The sequence below is a fragment of the Oncorhynchus masou genome, chromosome 1, assembly GCF_036934945.1.
Source record: "Oncorhynchus masou masou isolate Uvic2021 chromosome 1, UVic_Omas_1.1, whole genome shotgun sequence".
In the NCBI taxonomy this organism is placed as follows: Eukaryota; Metazoa; Chordata; class Actinopteri; order Salmoniformes; family Salmonidae; genus Oncorhynchus; species Oncorhynchus masou.
The window spans coordinates 25695714-25714552 of NC_088212.1; the positions used below are offsets into that span (position 1 = coordinate 25695714).

The 18839-nt window shown below is 44.5% G+C and overlaps 1 protein-coding gene across 1 annotated transcript in view; it reads right to left on the reverse strand.

Annotated features, from left to right (window-relative positions):
- LOC135540392 (nuclear receptor corepressor 2-like) overlaps positions 1-18839 on the reverse strand; it is a 183427-nt gene that overhangs the window by 18086 nt on the left and 146502 nt on the right. Inside the window, 7 exon segments of the mRNA XM_064967013.1 lie at positions 2077-2227; positions 5023-5126; positions 5288-5395; positions 5527-5677; positions 5806-5942; positions 16307-16474; positions 16827-16874. Coding sequence (XP_064823085.1) covers positions 2077-2227; positions 5023-5126; positions 5288-5395; positions 5527-5677; positions 5806-5942; positions 16307-16474; positions 16827-16874 — 867 coding nt within the window.

The window sequence follows — 18839 nt, forward strand, 5'->3', positions numbered from 1 at the left end:
CGTTCACCTTTCAACCGGACAACAACCCTAAGTACACACCCAAGACAACGCAGGAGTGGCTTCGGGACAAGTCTCTGAATGTCCTTGAGTTGCCCAACCAGAGCCCCGACTTGAACCCATTCAACCTGGAGAGACCTCTCTCTGGAGAGACCTGAAAATAGCTGTGCAGCGATGCTCCACATCCAACCTGACAGAACATGAGAGGATCTGCAGAGAAAAACACGAGAAACTCCCCAAATAAAGGAGTGCCAAACTTGTATCGTCATACCCTAGAAGACTTGAGGCTGTAATCGCTCCCAAAGGTGCTTCAACAAAGTACTGAGTAAAGGGTCTGAATACTTACGTAAATTTGATATTTCAGTTTTTGTTTTGTTATCCATTTGCTAAAATTCCTAAAAAACTGTTTTTGCTTTTTCATAGGGTATTGTGTGTAGACTGATGAAGGGGGAAAATATAATTTAATCAATTTTAGGATAAGGCCAGGCAAAATTGATTCACTGTTTAACATATTTTCCCCCAGAAAAGTGGCGTGATCGAGCAAATAACTACAAATTAAATAAACATTAAGTGATAAGGAATAACAGAACTTTACCACATTGCCCTAGGGGGCACTTGTGCAGGCTCTAGGCCTAATGTGAGCTTCAAGAGTTACTTATTCCATGCGAAAACCTACACTATGTTTCTTAAAAAGAAAGATGTTACAATGTTGTTATAACCATGATAAATGAAACACAATGGGAAGTACAACTTGTATAAAATGTTGATGTATAAAAATTAATTAATTACCTGAATGCATCTCTATAGCCTATAAGTGTTAAATTATTCATACAAATATGATTAGACCTCTCAAGGACTAGGCCTTGTCGAAAGAGGTTAGGTCTGCCAAATTAATGAAGCATTGGAAAAAATATATAAATCCAGCCTTGAGTATAGCCTATCATCATCAAAATATAAAAATGTGTTTGTAACATGCACAATTAGAAGCATCAGCAAGCTTGACTAAATTCCAGCCCAGTAACTTTGCTCACCGCATCCTCTGACGGTCTCGTCTGGCTGCCACGAAAAGCCCTCACCTTGGAGAGTCGATCACGTCATTGTGGAGCTGCTGATCTGCACGAAGTGTGCGCGTGCCACTGGCCATGTACTTTGCTGGACATGCTAGCTATTCTTGGCGACACATCATCACTTTAAACGCATTCCATCTTGGTGTTATCGGTTGGCCTACAACTACTGATAGTACCGGCAAAATGTAAGTTATGAATTGCAAATCACCATACAGCTGACACACTTTGATTTCAATCATTTTGACTTCAATTTGGCCGTCCAAAATAGTATCAGCTTGCATGGCCAGTGAATTGGTTCAATGACATTGTTGTTTCGTATATTAATCGCTTCTAATAGATCTGAAAATGATGCATGAACCATGAATTTAACAGACTGTTTGTTTATAACAAGGGGCGTCCCACATTTAACCTGGACAGATAAATAGTAGGAATTTGCGCTGGCTTCAGCCATGACGGCATGAGAGAGAAATGAAACATCTGCACGTCACTTGCAGGTGTGAGCGTGTGTTTCAATGTCCAATCCGAGGCTCAAACATGATCTGAGGCTGATTGGTCTGTTGCGCATCAACTTGGGAAAGCATCAAGGGAGAGCGGACAGTGTGTTATTAACAAAGCTGCATATATTGCCCAAAACATGACACATCTGATTAGTTTTTTTGTGAGGTGTGGAGAAAAGTAAGGCGGGGCATCCGTTAAACAGTAATTCAACTTCGTCCGGCCTACGGCTATTATTTAACAAAATGTGGGAAAAGTGAAGGGGTATGAATACTTTCCCAATGCACTGTATGTAAATTTGAAACGTCATTTTCAATAAACTTGCAAAAATGTCTAAAAACACGTTTTCCCTTAGTCATTATGGGGTATTGTGTGTAGATGGATGAGGAAAAACAATACATTTAAAATTCAGGCTGTAACAACAAAATGTGTAATAAGTCAAGGGGTACGAATACTTCCTGAAGGCATTGTAAGTAAGTGAAGTAGCACAGCATTTCTAGAGGGTTAGAGTACTGACGGTCATAGGTGAGGATGTGTCCACTGATGCCCTCATAGACCACGTGTCCTTTGGACAGGAGCTCATCCCGCTCCCTCTCTGCTCTGCTGGGGCTATCCTCTGTGATCAGACGGGTTATGGTCCCCTTGTACAGCACATCTGCCGGGGTGCCCTGTGGAGGGAGTGGGACAGACATAGGAACAACACTCAATCATCTCAAAAGATAGAGGACATCAGTTTCACAGATTTCATTAGTCGTTGTTGTAAGATGTACAGTACCAGTCAAAAGTTTGGACACACCTACTCATTCAAAGGTTTTTCTTTATTTTTTTCTTATTTTTTTCTACATTGTAGAATAGTAAAGACATAAAAACTATGAAATAACACATATGGAATCATGTAGGAACCAAAAAAGTTTTAAACAAATCAAAATATATTTTATACTTGAGATTCTTCAAAGTAGCCACACTTTGCCTTGATGACAGCTTTGCACTTTCTTGGCATATTCTCAACCAGCTTCACCTGGGATGCTTTTCCAACAGTCTTGAAGGAGTTCCCATATATGCTGAGCACTTTTTGGCTGCTTTTCCTTCACTCTGCAGTCCAACTCATCCCAGATGATCTCAATTGGGTTGAGGTTGGGTGATTGTAGAAACCAGGTAATCTCATGCAGCCCTTACACAGCCTGTGTTGGGTCATTGTCCTGTCGAAAAACAAATGATAGTCCCACTAAGCGCGGACCAGATGGGATGGCGTATCACTGCAGAATACTTTAGTTGCCATGCTGGTTAAGTGTTCCTTGAATTCTAAATAAATCACAGACAGTGCCACCAGCAAAGCACCCGCACACCATCACACCTCTTCCTCCATAACTCACGGTGGGAACCACACATGCGGAGATCATCCGTTCAGCTACTCTGTGTCTCACAAAGACACTGGTTGGAACCAAAAATCTCACATTTGGACTCAAAGCAAAAAACAGATTTCCACCGGTCGAATGTTCATTGCTCGTGTTTCTTGGCCCAAGCAAGTCTCTTCTTCTTAATGGTGTCCTTTAGTAGTGGTTTCTTTGTAGCAATTCGACCATGGAAGTCTAATTCACGCAGTCTCCTCTGAACAGTTGATGTTGAGATGTGTCTGTTATTTGAACTCTGTGAAGCATTTATTTGGGCTGCAATCTGAGGTGTAGTTAACTCTAATGAACTTATCCTCTGCAGCAGAGGTAACTCTGGGTCTTCCTTTCCCGTGGCGATCCTTATGAGAGCCAGTTTCATCATAGCGCTTGATGGTTTTTGTGAAGTACTTGAAGAAACTTTCAAAGTACTTGAAATTCTCCGGATTGACTGACCTTCATGTCTTAAAGTAAAACTGGAGTGTCGTTTTCTATGCTTAGTTCTTGCATTAATATGGACTTGGTCTTTTACCAAATATACCACCTCTACCTTCTACACCTGCATTACTTGCTGTTTGGGGTTTTAGGTTGGGTTTCTGTACAGCACTTCGTGACATCAGCTGATGAAAGAAGGGCTTTATAAATACATTTGATTGATTGATTGATTGAACACAACTGATTGGCTCAAACACATTAAGGAAAGAAATTCCACAAACTTTTAACAAGGCACATCTGTTAATTGAAATTCATTCCAAATGACAACCTCATGAAGTTGGTTGAGTGAACGCAGAGTGTGCAAAGCTGTTTAAGGCAAAGGGTGACTACTTTGAAGAATCTCAAATATAAAATATATTTGGATTTGGATTTGTTTTGTTACTATATGATTCCATGTGTTATTTCATAGTTTTGTTGTCTTACTCTACAATGTAGAAAATAGTACAAATAATGAAAGTGTCCCCAAACTTTTGACTGGTCCTGTATATTTTTCCAGAATGTAATTTTTCATTGAGATAGCTCTGGTGAGTAAGATCATACGGAATGTACATCATGCACTGATCCCACATAGTCACATAAGAATACAATTTGTGTCTCAGATAATACGCCCCACAGACTCTGCAGTGCTAACACGAGGTGACAAAATGGCAGCAGCGGGTTTGGTCGGGGCTTTCTGTCATATCTCTGGCACACTTTGCTGTGAGTCATATGTCCGCCATTGCCGCTGAGTGTTTATGTAAGCCTGCTGGGAGGCTGATCGAGAGCACACAAGGCTGTCATTGGAGACTGATATGGAGTGTGGGAGGAGGGAGGGGGTGAAGAGGGACATGTGTTGCCCTAGATCACATTTCCTGTCCGTTGATTACAGATCTTTCCAAAGAAGGGGGGGGGGGGGGTGTAGTGTAGGTCAGGGGCCAGGGCATCTACCCCTCAGCATTCAACTTTATCAAGGGAGATGCGAGAGACGCACCTGATACAACAAAGCCTTAACTGTACACGCGCACACATACACACACTTTCGCTCTGCCTAGCAGTCAGCTAAACAAACAAAGAAGGAGCAGGCTAACTTCCCCACTCGCTCTGATTACATCTCTCTCACCTTTCCCTCAGTTATCTATCTGGGCATATATAACATCACCCCATTTCAAGGCCAGTTGGCCCGAGGCAGATATTACAGCAGGCTGAGGACTGTGCATATCATTGATGGGGCTTAGTGAGTGGAGAATAAACAGATAAATAAAGTAGAGAACAGACGTGGTACAGTGTGTACCTGTTGCTAGGGCGACAGGGAGCAGTCAGAGCCACGATCATGTCACACCAGGCAGGATTAGCAGGGAGATCCTGCCTGCCTGCAGCCCCAGCCTTTACCCTGCCTTGCCTGAACACTAACTGAGCCTGACTAGCCTTCCAGCCTGGGGTCATGACCTCTCAACACGTCTATGTCGTTGTCCTCGTTTCATTTGGAGGCATACAAACAGTCCGGTGAGACTTTTAGGTCAAAGCTGATAAAGTCATGATAATGAATAAGGCACAGTAAGCAGAAGCACATTGTAGTGTTGTGATCAGTGTGTTGCTCTTACCTGGGTGATGGAGCCTCCCCGGTAGGAGATGGGGGAGTCCTGGTGCACTCTGGTCCCTGGGATGCCCTTTGTGATGCTGCCCCCCTGCACTGCTGGCAAAGACCCTGCAAATTCAACACATCCAGGAGCAGAGTCAGGGCTTTATATTGGCATAGACATCTGTTAATGTACCAATAACCGAGAAGAGAATCAGTATAAGCAGAGAGCAGTGTACACTTGATGCCCAACATCAAGGGATGTGGAATGTATCTAGTTATGAACTCACCACGTCCAGCATTGGCGTCATGGGGCATCCCCTGCGTGGACAGGTTCTCTGCCAGGGATGACGGGCACCGTGGAGACAGCTGCTCCTGCTTCACCACCGGGTAGGGACCTGGTGTGTGTGTGTGAGTCAGAGAGGGACAGAGTGAGACAAGAGCAGAGAGTAGAGAGAGTGTCAATGGAGAAAGCCCAGGACACCCAAAATCTACAATTGAAGGTTAGGGTAAGAAGAAGGCAACTCACCAGCAAACCAAGGCTGGGAGTGCTGCACCCACTCCAGACACTTGGACTCACCCACTTTCCTCTGATCCATCCAGGACAAACCCATCTGTACAGGGGGCATCTTCCCATGGTCCATCCCATGAGCCGGGCTATGCAGCTGCACTGGGGTGCCCTGCGAACCACACAACAACAGTGAGCCTGGTGAACGGCAAAACTCAATTCACTTTCACAATAACTCAACAAATAATGGGTGCCATGGCTCTCTCTCTCTCTCTCTCTCTCTCTCGTAGTGTCCTATACCTGTGTGATAGACCCCCCTGGCTTGTTGGAGGAGATGAGAGGGGGTGGCTCTGGCATATGGAGGGGGAGCACCGCTGCCAATCTGGCACCATCCTGCTGCAGACCAGGGGGCCCAGAGTGGCCAGCCTGCTGGAAAGCTGAGAGCAAAGACAGAAATATACTTTAAAAATATAGACATGGCAGTTTAGGGAAGCAAAGTAGGGTTGGCTAAGAATAGCACAGAGCAAGGAGGCATAACAATGAAATGGGAGATGAGACTTGAACTGGAATAGGGAGGGGTGAGGGTATGACGATGGGAAAAGGGAGGGGTGAGGGTATGACGATGGGAAAAGGGAGGAGATGAGGGAGGGTGGGTATGACGATGGGAAAGGGAGGGGTGAGGGTATGACGATGGGAATAGGGAGGGGTGAGGGTATGACGATGGGAATAGGGAGGGGTGAGGGTATGACGATGGGAATAGGGAGGGGTGAGGGGTCTGCCGATGGGAATAGGGAGGTGTGAGGGTCTGCCGATGGGAATAGGGAGGATGAGGGTTTGACGAGAGGGAATAATAGTAAGGTAGGGAAGGTCTGGGGAATAGAGAGGGGTTGTAGTGGGACAGTGGACAGTCAGAGCACTTCTAACTCACATGGCTCTCAGATATCTCAATTCTTATTAGCCAACACCTGTCACGTGATCGGGTCATTCTCACAGGCATCTCAGCTAAGAAGTAGGCTACAAGTGAGACAGACACATCGGGGACGCAACTGCGCGGATCCTTCTTATCGAATTCCGAGGCGCATATTGGCCTACAGAACTTTGTCAGCCAACAAGATGAGTAAGCCTTACAAACAGCAAAAGCTATAGCCTATGTCAATCCATCATAGTACAAAAGTTTACCTATTCAATTGGTCAACTTGTCTTTCTGTGCAAGAAATAAATATTCAAACATACTCTGGGACAGTTGGGAAAGGGTGATACCAGGTCAACTGAATGCCTTCAACTGAAATGTGTCGCCCACATTTTACCCAACCCCTCTGAATCAGAGAGGTGCGGGGGGGATGCCTTAATCGACATCCATGTCTTCGGCGCCCGGGGAACACTGGGTTAACTGCCTTGCTCAGGGGAAAAACGTCCTCGTCAGCTCTGGAATTCGATCCACCTTTCGGTTACTGGCCCAACGCTCTAACCACTAGGCTACCTGCCACTAGGCTAGGCTACCTTGTGGGATGCGATAGATAACAAATTAATACAACCACTAGCATCAAAAAAACCTGTGGCTAATGCAAACGATCAGAACGTTAATCTTAAAATATTGATAAACTATAAGGATATTTCTATTTCTTGACATTTGTGCAGAAAGGCTATAAGCGTGAATGTTCCAAAATGCAATCAATCAATCAATCAATCAATCAAGCGAAACACTGTTATCCAAAGTGACCGCAAACGCGATTATGCATGTAATTCTTTATTATAAAAGTTGCATTTTTACGGTGAAAATTATCTTCACACGCCACCTATGTATGCCAGTTAGGCTCTACACTGGTCGTAAAGCGGATTAACGTGCTTAACTGTAATACATTTTGGCCACTTTAGTTGTGATACAAACCTTATCAAAACATATAAGCCTATGGGCTAGGCCAGTGGTTCCCAAACTTTTTATAGTCCCGTACCCCTTCAAACATTCAACCTCCAGCTGTGTACCCCCTCTCGCACTCTCAAATGTTGTTTTTTTGCCATCATTGTAAGCCTGCCACACACACACACACTATACAATAGATTTATTAAACATAAGAATGAGTGTGAGTTTTGTCACAAGAAGGCCAGCATCCTGGAGTCGCCTTCATTGTTGACGTTGAGACTGGTGTTTTGATGGTACTATTTAATGAAGCTGCCAGTTGAGGACTTGTGAGGTGTCTGTTTCTCAAACTCGACACTAATGTACTTGTCCTCTTGCTCAGTTCTGCACCAGGGCCTCCCACTCCTCTTTTTAGAGCCAGTTTGCGCTGTTCTGTGAAGGGAGCAGTATGCAGCGTTGTACGAGATTTCAGTTTCTTGGCAATTTCTCGCATGGAATAGCCTTCCTTTCTCAGAACAAGAATAGATTGATGAGTTTCAGAAGAAATTGTTGTTGTTTCTGGCATTTTGAGCTTGTAATCGAACTCATCAGTACTGATGCCCCTGATACTGAACTAGTCTAAAATGACAGTTTTATTGCTTCTTTAATCAGGACAACAGTTTGCAGCTGTGCTAACATAATTGCAAAAGGGTTTTATAATGATCAATTAGCATTTTAAAATTATAAACTTGGTTCCAAGATGGCGTAGCAGTCGGACGTGTGTTTTGTCTTTTCCCGTCCCGTAAATGTTTTGCTTACCTCGCTTTTATTTCGTATATATTTTATCTCACTTTCCATCTACGGACTGAATATACTCTCCGGAACTCCCATCAGAAGCTAGCCAGCTAACTAGCAGTCAGTTAGTCTTCACTGTTAACTCGGACACCAGTAAGCCTAAGCTCGGTCAATAACTGCCAGTCTGCACAGTGCGATATCAACCTAGAGCATATCAGACTGCTGTTTCTCTACCACATCTCCGGATTCCGACTGCAAGCCCTGAACCTCTCCACCGGATCATCGCAGCTAGCTAGCTGCAATCCGAGTGGCTACTCCTGGATAACGTCTACGTCCCAAAAGAAGGAACCGGTTTGACTCGAGCTAGGCCCATCTCCCTGCAAGCCAAGGAGGTCCACCAGCCAATTCTTGGGCTACAATACCTACTTTGCCAATTGGCATGGACCCTTTACTGCCGATACGGAGCACTGCCGATCCATCACGACTGGTCTACCAACGTATTCGTCCGAAGTGGTTTCAATAGGGTCATCTGTTGCGATGTCACCGAAGGCCTATCTGCAAGCCCCGGTCCGCTAGCAGTCTGAATCGCCGTGTCTCCAGCTCACCTTGCGTAGTAGAGACTACTGAATCGGCTCCCTGACTCACCTATATTGCTACTCATTGGACCCTATGATCACTCGGCTACACATGCCTCTCCTTAATGTCAATATGCCTTGTCTATTGCAGTTATGGTTAGTGATTGTTGTCTTATTTCACTGTAGAGCCCCCCAGCCCTGCCCAATATGCCTTAGATAGCCTTTTTGTCCCACCCCACACACATGCGGTGACCTCACCTGGCTTAACTGGTTCCTCTAGAGACAAAACCTCTCTCATCATCACTCAATGCCTAGGTTTCCCTCCACTGTACTCACATCCTACCATACCCTTGTCTGTACATTATGCCTCAAATCTATTCTTCCACGCCCAGAATTCTGCTCCTTTTACTCTCTGTTCCGAACGCCCTAGACGACCAGTTCTTATAGCCTTCAGTCGTACCCTTATCCTACTCCTCCTCTGTTCCTCTGGTGATGTAGAGGTTAACCCAGGCCCTGCAGCCCCCAGCACCACTCCCATTCCCCAGGCGCTCTCATTTGTTGACTTCCGTAACCGTAAAAGCCTTAGTTTCATGCATGTTAACATCAGAATCCTCCTCCCTAAGTTTGTTATATTCATTGCTTCACCATACTCCGCCAACCCTGATGTCCTGGCTTAGGAAGGCCACCAAAATCCTGAAATTTCCATCCCCAACTACAACATTTTCCGACAAGATAGAACTGCCATAGGGGGCGGAGTTGCAATCTACTGCAGAGTTCTGTCATGCTATCCAGGTCTGTGCCCAAACAATTCAGCTTCTACTTTTAACAATCCAACTTTCCAGAAACAAGTCTCTCACCATTGCCGCTTGTTATAGACCCCCCTCAGCCCCCAGCTGTGCCCTGGACACCATATGTGTTTTAATTGCCCCCATCTATCTTCAGAGTTCGTACTGTTAGGTGACCTAAACTGGGATATGATTAACATCCCGGCCATCCTACAATCGAAGCGAGATGCCTTCAATCTCACACAAATGATCAAGGAACCTACCAGGTACAACCCTAAATCCGTAACAACAGGTACCCTCCAGACCAACTTGCCCTCTAAATACACCTCTGCTGTCTTCAACCAGGATCTCAGTGATCACTGCCTCATTGATTGCGCCCGTAAAGGGTCCGCGGTCAAAGACCACTCCTCATGACTGTCAAACACTCTCTAAAACACTTCAGCGAGCAGGCCTTTCTAATCGTCCTGGCCCAGGTATCCTGGAAGGATATTGACCACATCCGTTAGTAGAGGATGCCTGGTTGCTCTTTAAAAGTGCTTTCCTCATCATCTTAAATAAGCATGCCCCATTCAGAAAATGTAGAACTAAGAACAGATATAGCCCTTGGTTCACCCCAGACTTGACCAGCACAAAAACATCCTTTGGCAATGTGCATTAGCATCGAATAGCCCGCGCAATGTGAACTTTTCAAGGGAGGTAGGAACCAATACACACAGTCACTTAAGAAAGCTATGGCTAGCTTTTTCAAACAGAAATTTGCATATTGTAGCACTAATTCCAAAAGGTTCTGGGACACTGTAAAGTCCATGGAGAATAAGAGCACCTCCTCCCACCTGCCCACTGCACTGAGGCAAGGAAACACCACCGATAAATCTACGCTAATCGTTCATTTCAAGAAGCACTTTTCTACGGCTGGCCATGCTTTCCACCTGGCTACCCCTAGCCCGTCCGACAGCTCTGCACCCCCTAAAGAAACCTGCCCAAGACCCCCCCCCGGCTTGTCCTTTACCCAAATCCAGACAGCTGATGTTCTGAAAGAGCTGCAGAATCTGGATCCTTACAAATCAGCTGGTCTAGATAATCTGGACCCTCTCTTTCTAAAATTATCCGCCAAAATTGATGCAACCCCTATTACTAGCCTGATCAACTTCTATTTCGTATCGTCTGAGATACCCAAAGATTGGAAAGCTGCCGCTGTCATCCCCCTCTTCAAATGGGGATACACTCGAGACACAAACTGGTATAGACCTACAGTTGAAGTCAGAAGTCTACATACGCTTAGGTTGGTGTCATTTAAACTCGCTTTCATTTCTTGTTAACAAACTAGAGTTGTGGCAAGTGGGTTAGGACATCTACTTTGTGCAAATCCCATAAAATTATGTCATGGCTTTAGAAGCTTCTAATTTACATCATTTCAGTCAACTGGAGGTGTAACTGTGGATGTATTTCAAAGCCTACCTTCAAATGCAGTGTGTCTGCTTGACATCACGGGAAAATCAAAAGAAATCAGCCAAGACCTCAGAAAAAAATTGTAGACCTCCACAAGTCTGGTTCATCCTTGGGAGCAATTTCCGAACACCTGAAGGTACCACGTTCATCTATACAAACGATAGTACGCAAGTATAAACCCCATGAGACCACGCAGCCGTCATACCGCTCAGGAAGGAGACACGTTGTCTCCTAGAGATGAGCGTACTTTGGTCCAAAGTGCAAATCAATCCCTAAACAAAAATGGGGTGGTTTGCAAGCCGAACACCATCCCAACCGTGAAGCACTGGGGTGGCAACATCATGTTGTGGGGGTGCTTTGCTGCAGGAGGAACTGGTGCACTTTACAAAATAGATGGCGTCATGAGGATGGAAAATTATGTGAATAAGCAACATCTCAAGACATCAACCAGGAAGTTAAATTAGTCTTCCAAATGGACAATGACCCCAAGCATACTTCCAAAGTTGTTGAAAATGGACAACAAAGTCAAGGTAATGGAGTGGCCATCACAAAGCACTGACCTCATCCCATAGAAAATTTGTGGGCAGCACTGAAAAAGAATGTGCGAGCAAGGAGGCCTACAAACATGACTCAGATACATCAGCTTTGTCAGGAAGAATGGGCCAAAATTCACCCAACTTATTGTGGGAAGCTTGTGGAAGGCTACCCAAAACATTTGACCCAAGTTAAATTATTTAAAGGCAACGCTACCAAATACTAATTAAACTTCTGACCCACTGGGAATGTAATGAAAGAAATAATAGCTGAAATAAATCATTCTCTCTACTATTATTCTGACATTTCAAATTCTTAAAATAAAGTGGTGATCTTAACTAACCTAAGACAGGGAATCTTTACTAGGATTAAATGTGAAAATCTGATTTTAAATGTACACTGCTCCAAAAAATAAATTGAACACTAAAATAACACATCCTAGATCTGAATGAATGAAATATTCTTAGTAAATACTTTCTTCTTTACATAGTTGAATGTGCTGACAACAAAATCACACAGAAATTATCAATGGAAATCAAATTTATCAACCTATGGAGGTCTGGATTTGGAGTCACACTCAAAATGAGTGGAAAACCACACTACAGGCTGATCCAACTTTGATGTAATGCCCTTAAAACAAGTCAAAATGAGGCTCAGTAGTGTGTGTGGCCTCCACGTGCCTGTTTGACCTCCCTACAACGCTTGGGCATGCTCCTGATGAGGTGGTGGATGGTCTCCTGAGGGATCTCCTCCCAGACCTGGACTAAAGCATCCGCCAACTAGATGTGCTCAATTGGATTCAGGTCTGGGGAACGGGCGGGCCAGTCCATAGCATCAATGCCTTCCTCGTGCAGGAACTGCTGACACACTCCAGCCACATGAGGTCTAGCATTGTCTTGCATTAGGAGGAACCCAGGGCCAACCGCACCAGCATATGGTCTCACAAGGGGTCTGAGGATCTCATCTCGGTACCTAATGGCAGTCAGGCTACCTCTGGCAAGCACATTGAGAGCTGTGCTGCCCCCCAAAGAAATGCCACCCCACCCCACACCATGACTGACCCACCGCCAAACTGGTCATGCTGGAGGATGTTGCAGGTAGCAGAACGTTCTCCACGGCGTCTCCAGACTCTGTCACATCTGTCACGTGCTCAGTGTGAACCTGCTTTCATCGGTGAAGAGCACAGGGCGCCAGTGGCTAATTTGCCAATCTTGGTGTTCTCTGGCAAATGCCAAACGTCCTGCACGGTGTTGGGCTGTAAGTACAACCCCCACCTGTGGACGTCGGGCCCTTATATCACCCTCATGGAGTCTGTTTCTGACCGTTTGAGCAGACACATGCACATTTGTGGCCTGCTAGAGGTCATTTTGCAGGGCTCTGGCAGTGCTCCTCCTGCTCCTCCTTGCACAAAGGCGGAGGTAGCGGTCCTGCTGCTAGGTTGTTGCCCTCCTATGGCCTCCTCCACGTCTCCTGATGTACTGGCCTGTCTCCTGGTAGCGCCTCCATGCTCTGGACACTACGCTGACAGACACAGCAAACCTTCTTGCCACAGCTCGCATTGATGTTCCATCCTGGATGAGCTGCACTACCTGAGCCGCTTGTGTGGGTTGTAGACTCCGTCTCATGCTACCACTAGAGTGAAAGCACCGCCAGCATTCAAAAGTGACCAAAACATCAGCCAGGAAGCATAGGAACTGAGAAGTGGTCTGTGGTCACTACCTGCAGAACCACTCCTTTATTGGGGGTGTCTTGCTAATTGCCTATAATTTCCACCTGTTGTCTATTCCATTTGCACAACAGCATGTGAAATTTATTGTCAATCAGTGTTGCTTCCTAAGTGGACAGTTTGATTTCACAGAAGTGTGATTGACTTGGAGTTACATTGTGTTGTTTAAGTGTTCCCTTTATTTTTTTGAGCAGTGTATTTGGCTAAGGTGTATGCAAACTTCCGACTTCAACTGTATATCCATCCTGCCCAGCCTTCCTAAAATCTTTGAAAGCCAAGTTATCAAACAGATCACCAACAATTCCAAATCCCACCGTACCTTCTCCACTATGCAATCTGGTTTCCGAGCTGGTCATGGGTGCACCTCAGCCACACTCAAGGTCCCGAACGATATCATAACTGCCATCGATAAAAGACAGTACTGTGCAGCCGTCTTCATTGACCTCGCCAGGGCTTTTGACTCTATCAATCACCGCATTCTTATCGGCAGACTCAATAGCCTAGGTTTCTCAAATGACTGCCTCGTCTGGTTCACCAACTACTTCTCAGATAGAGTTCAGTGTGTCAAATCGGAGGGCCTGTTGTCCGGACCTCTGGCGGTCTCTATGGGGGTGCCACAGGGTTCAATTCTCGGGCCGACTCTTTTCTCTGTATATATCAATGATGTCGCTCTTGCTGCTGGTGATTCTCTGATCCACCTCTATGCAGACGACATCATTCTGTATACATCTGGCCCTTCTTTGGACACTGTGTTAACAAACCTCCAAACAAGCTTCAATGCCATACAACACTCCTTCCGTGGCCTCCAACTGTTTTTTAAATGCTAGTAAAACTAAATGCATGCTCTTCAACCAATTGCTGCCCACACCCGGCCGCCCAACTTAGAATATGTGGACAACTACAAATACCTAGGTGTCTGGTTAGACTGTAAAATTCTCCTTCCAGACTCACATTAAGCATCTTCAATCCAAAATTCCTATTTCGCAACAAAGCCTCCTTCACTCATGCTGCCAAACATACCCTCGTAAAAGTGACTATCCTACCGATCCTTGACTTCGGCGATGTCATTTACAAAATAGCCTCCAACACTCTACTCAGCAAATTGGATGTAGTCTATCACAGTGCCATAAGTTGTCACCAAAGCCCTATATACTACCCACCACTGCGACCTCGCTACATATTCGTCGCCAAACCCACTGGCTCCAGGTCATCTATAAGTCTTTGTTAGGTAAAGCCCCACCTTATCTCAGCTCACTGGTCACCATAGCAACACCCACCCATAGCACACACTCCAGCAGGTATATTTCACTGGTCATCCCCAAAGCAAACACTTCCTTTGGCCACCTTTCCTTCCAGTTCTCTGCTGCCAATGACTGGAACAAATTGCAAAAATCACTGGCTGGAGACGTATATCTCCCTCACTAACTTTAAGCATCAGCTGTCTGAGCAGTTTACCAATCAATATACCTGTACACAGCCAATCTGTAAATTGCACAAGCATATACCTCATCTCCATATTGTTATTTATCTTCTTGCTCTTTTGCACCCCAGTATCTCTACTTGCACCTCATCTGCACATCACTCCAGTGTTAATGCTAAATTGTAATTATTTCACCTCTATGACATATTTATTGCCTTACCTCCCTAATCTTCTACAATTGCACACACTGTAATTTTCTTTTCTTTTGTGTTATTGACTGTATGTTTGTTCATGTGTAACTCCGTGGTGTTGTTTTTGTCGCACTGCTTTGCTTTATCTTGGCCAGGTCGCAGTTGTAAATAAGAACTTGTTGTCAACTGGCCTACCGTGTTAAATAAAGGTGAAATAAAAAATAGCTAACGAAACATGCCACTGGAACACAGGAGTGATGGTTGATGATAATGGGCCTCTGTACGCCTATGTAGCTATTCCATTAAACATCACCCGTTTCCAACTACAATAGTCATTTACAACATTAACAATGTCTACACTGTATTTCTGATCAATTTGATGTTATTTTAAATGGACAAAAAATGTGCTTATCTTTCAAAAACAAGGACATTTCTAAGTGAACCCAAACTTTTGAACAGCAGTGTGTGTGTGAAATTAGTTTTGATTTAGAATGGATTATCATTATCATGCACTTGTCTCAGAACAGGGTCACTAGGGTAAAAAATAGATGTCATCTAACCACATAAATAGTGAATGGAGGACGCTTTTCCCGTGGTTTATTTTCATGCCTGCCAGGTACGCTATACTCCCGCTGTAAAGCAAAACAATGTGCTTAATATTAGGAAAGTTGATAAATAAATCTAAACTGAACAAAAACACAAACACAACATGTAAAGTGTTGGTCCCATGTTTCATGAGCTGAAATAAAAGATCCCAGAAATTGTCCAAAAAGCTTATTTCTCTCAAATGTTGTGCACAAAATTGTTTACATTCCTGTTAGTGAGCATTTCGCCTTTGCCAAGAGAATCCATCCACATGACAGGTGTGCATATCAAGAAGCTGATTAAACAGCATGACCATTACACAGGAGCACATTGGGCTGGGGACAATAAAAGGCCACTCTAAAATGTGCAGTTTTGTCGCACAACACAAAGCCACATGTCTGTTTTGAGGGAGCGTGCAATCGGCATGCTGACTGCAGGAATGTCCACCACAGCTGTTGCCAGAGAATTGAATGTTCATTTTCTATCCTAAGGCGCCTCCAATGTCATTTTTGAGAATTTGGCTATACGTCCAACCGGTGTCAGAACTGCAGACCGGGTGTAAACACGCCAGCGCAGGACTTCCACATCTGGCTTCTTCACCTGCAGGATCATCTGAGACCAGCTAACCAGACAGCTGATGAAACTGAGGAGTATTTATGTCTGTAATAAAGCCCGTTTGTGAAAAAAAACAAAAAAACAAATTCTGATTGGCTGGGCCTGGCTCAATCCCTGCCCAGTCAAGTGAAATCCATAGATTAGGGTGCTGGGTACCAGGGATTAGCACATTTGGGAGGCCACTAATGACCAACAGCAGCATCAGAGCTTGGAGAAGCCTAGTTACCACAACTAAACGGCCACGTGGAATTTGACTGTGGTCACCGTCACAGCCGTAAGTGGGACTCACAGGAGTTATAGTGGAGTAGGTGCTGGTCGTGGCTGAGCTTGGCCATGTCTCGATGGGACATTGGGTAGGGGGACATGATGGGCCGGCCCAGGGTAGTGGCCCTCAGGTCCTCTGGCCCCACCGGCTGCTTCTTAGGGTCACCATGAGGAGAGAAGGCCCGGGACTTATCTGCAAGGCGGGACAAAAACACACACAAACGGTAAGGGATGGGGGGTAATTGTTATCTTTCTGGAAGCTGAGAACCATCCCATTGTCAGCGCTAGCTTTTTATGCTCCTTCTCCTCATCATCATCATTACTATCATCATCATCATCATCATAGCAAGGAGTGCAGCCAGGCAGCGTCTGCGCAGTCAGCCACACAGCAACGCTGCTCCACACTGCCACAGCACACACACTGCCAAACCTTCTAATAGTGTTACACACACAATCCCACTGAGGAAGTGAATATAGCTAGGTGTGTGTTGGGCAAAGGGGTATGAGTTAGGGATAGATTGGGGTGGGGCGGGGTGTGAACCTACGTAATCCGTGAAGTAGAGTCTGCAGCCACCTCTCGTTGCCTTCCAGCTCTGCAGGGACACAGACATACTGCAACTGATCACATACATCACACTCACACACACAGTCACGCGTACATATGTCCATGTAGGGCTGGGCGATATGAGCAAATATTATATCGCAGATTTTTTTTTTTTAATTGACGGTATTTGACAGTATTTTATGTTTTTTAATAATAAATGTTCTAAATTTGCTTCATGAGTAGTGCGTGATACTAGGATGGCAACACATACAGTTAAAGTTGGAAGTTTACATACACTTAGGTTGGAGTCATTAAAATTCGTTTTTCAACCACTCCACAAATTTGTTGTTAACAAACTATAGTTCTGGCAAGTCGGTTAGGACATCAACTTAGTGCATTACACAAGTACTTTTTCCAACAAAAAATGCCAGAAAATGATGTCATGGCTTCTGATAGGTTAATTGACATAATTTGAGTCAATTGGGGGTGTACCTGTGGATGTATTTCAAGGCCTACCTTCAAACTCTGCCTCTTTGCTTGACATCATGGGAAAATCAAAAGAAATCAGCCAAGACCTCGGAAAAAATTATAGACCTCCATAAGTCTGGGTGATCCTTGGGAGCAATTTCCAAACGCCTGAAAGTACCACGTTCATCTGTACAAACAATAGTATGTAAGTATAAACACCATGGGACCACGCAGCCGTCATACCGCTCAGGAAGGAGACGCGTTCTGTCTCCTAGAGATGAACGTACTTTGATGCGAAAAGTGCAAATCAATCCCTGAACAACAGCAAACGACCTTGTGAAGATGCTGGAGGAAATACGTACAAAAGTATCTATATCCACAGTAAAACGAGTCCTATATTCACATAACCTGAAAGGCCGCTCACTCAGCAAGGAAGAAGCTACTGCTCCAAAACCGCCATAAAAAAGCCAGACTATGGTTTGTAACTGCACATGAGGACAAAGATCATACTTTTTGGAGAAATGTCCTCTGGACTTATGAAACAAAAATAGAACTGTTTGGCCATTGTTATGTTTGGAGGAAAAAGGGGGAGGCTTGCAAGCCGAACAACACCATCCCAACCGTGAAGCACGGGGGTGGCAGCATCATGTTGTGTGGGTGCTTTGCTGCTGGAGGGACTGGTGCACTTCACAAAATGTAAGGAATCATGAGGATGGAAAATGATGAGATGTTGCTTCAATATATCCACAAGACATCAGTCACGAAGTTAAAGCTTGGTCGCAAATGGTTCTTCCAAATGGACAATGACCCCAAGCATACTTCCAAAGTTGTGGCAAAATGGCTTAAGGACAACAATGTCAAGGTATTGGACTGGCCATCACAAAGCCCTGACCTCAATCGCGTAGAAGATTTGTGGGCATAACTGAGCGTGTGCGAGCAAGGAGGCCTACAAAGCTGACTCAGTTACATCAGCTCTGTCGGGAGGAATGGGCCAAAATCCACCCAACATATTGTGAGAAGCTTGTGAAAGGCTACCAAAAACATTTGACTCAAGTTAAACAATTTAAAGGCAACACTACCAAATACTAATTGAGTGTATGTAAACTTCTGACCCACTGGGAATGTGATGAAAGAAATAAAAGCTGAAATAAATCACTCTCTACTATTCTACTGACATTTCACATTCTTAAAATAAAGTAGTGATCCTAACTGACCTGAGACAGGGAATTTTTTACTAGGGTTAAATGTCAGAAATTGTGAAAAACTGAGTTTAAATGCATCTGGCTAAGGTGTATGTATTCTGATTGTTTTATACTGTTCAATTCAACTTCAACATAATTTTAAAAATAATTTCCATCAATTTCTGCATTTGACATAATTTCCACACTGCCACGTAGGGCTGCACGATATGTGCAAGCAATCTGGGCCTTATTTTTCACCAAATGTTGCAATTTGACTTGCGATTTAGAGCAAAACACTTGGGTTAACTGTTGGAATCATGGAAATAATATGTCTATTCTAGTTATATAGTTAGAATATTGCACAC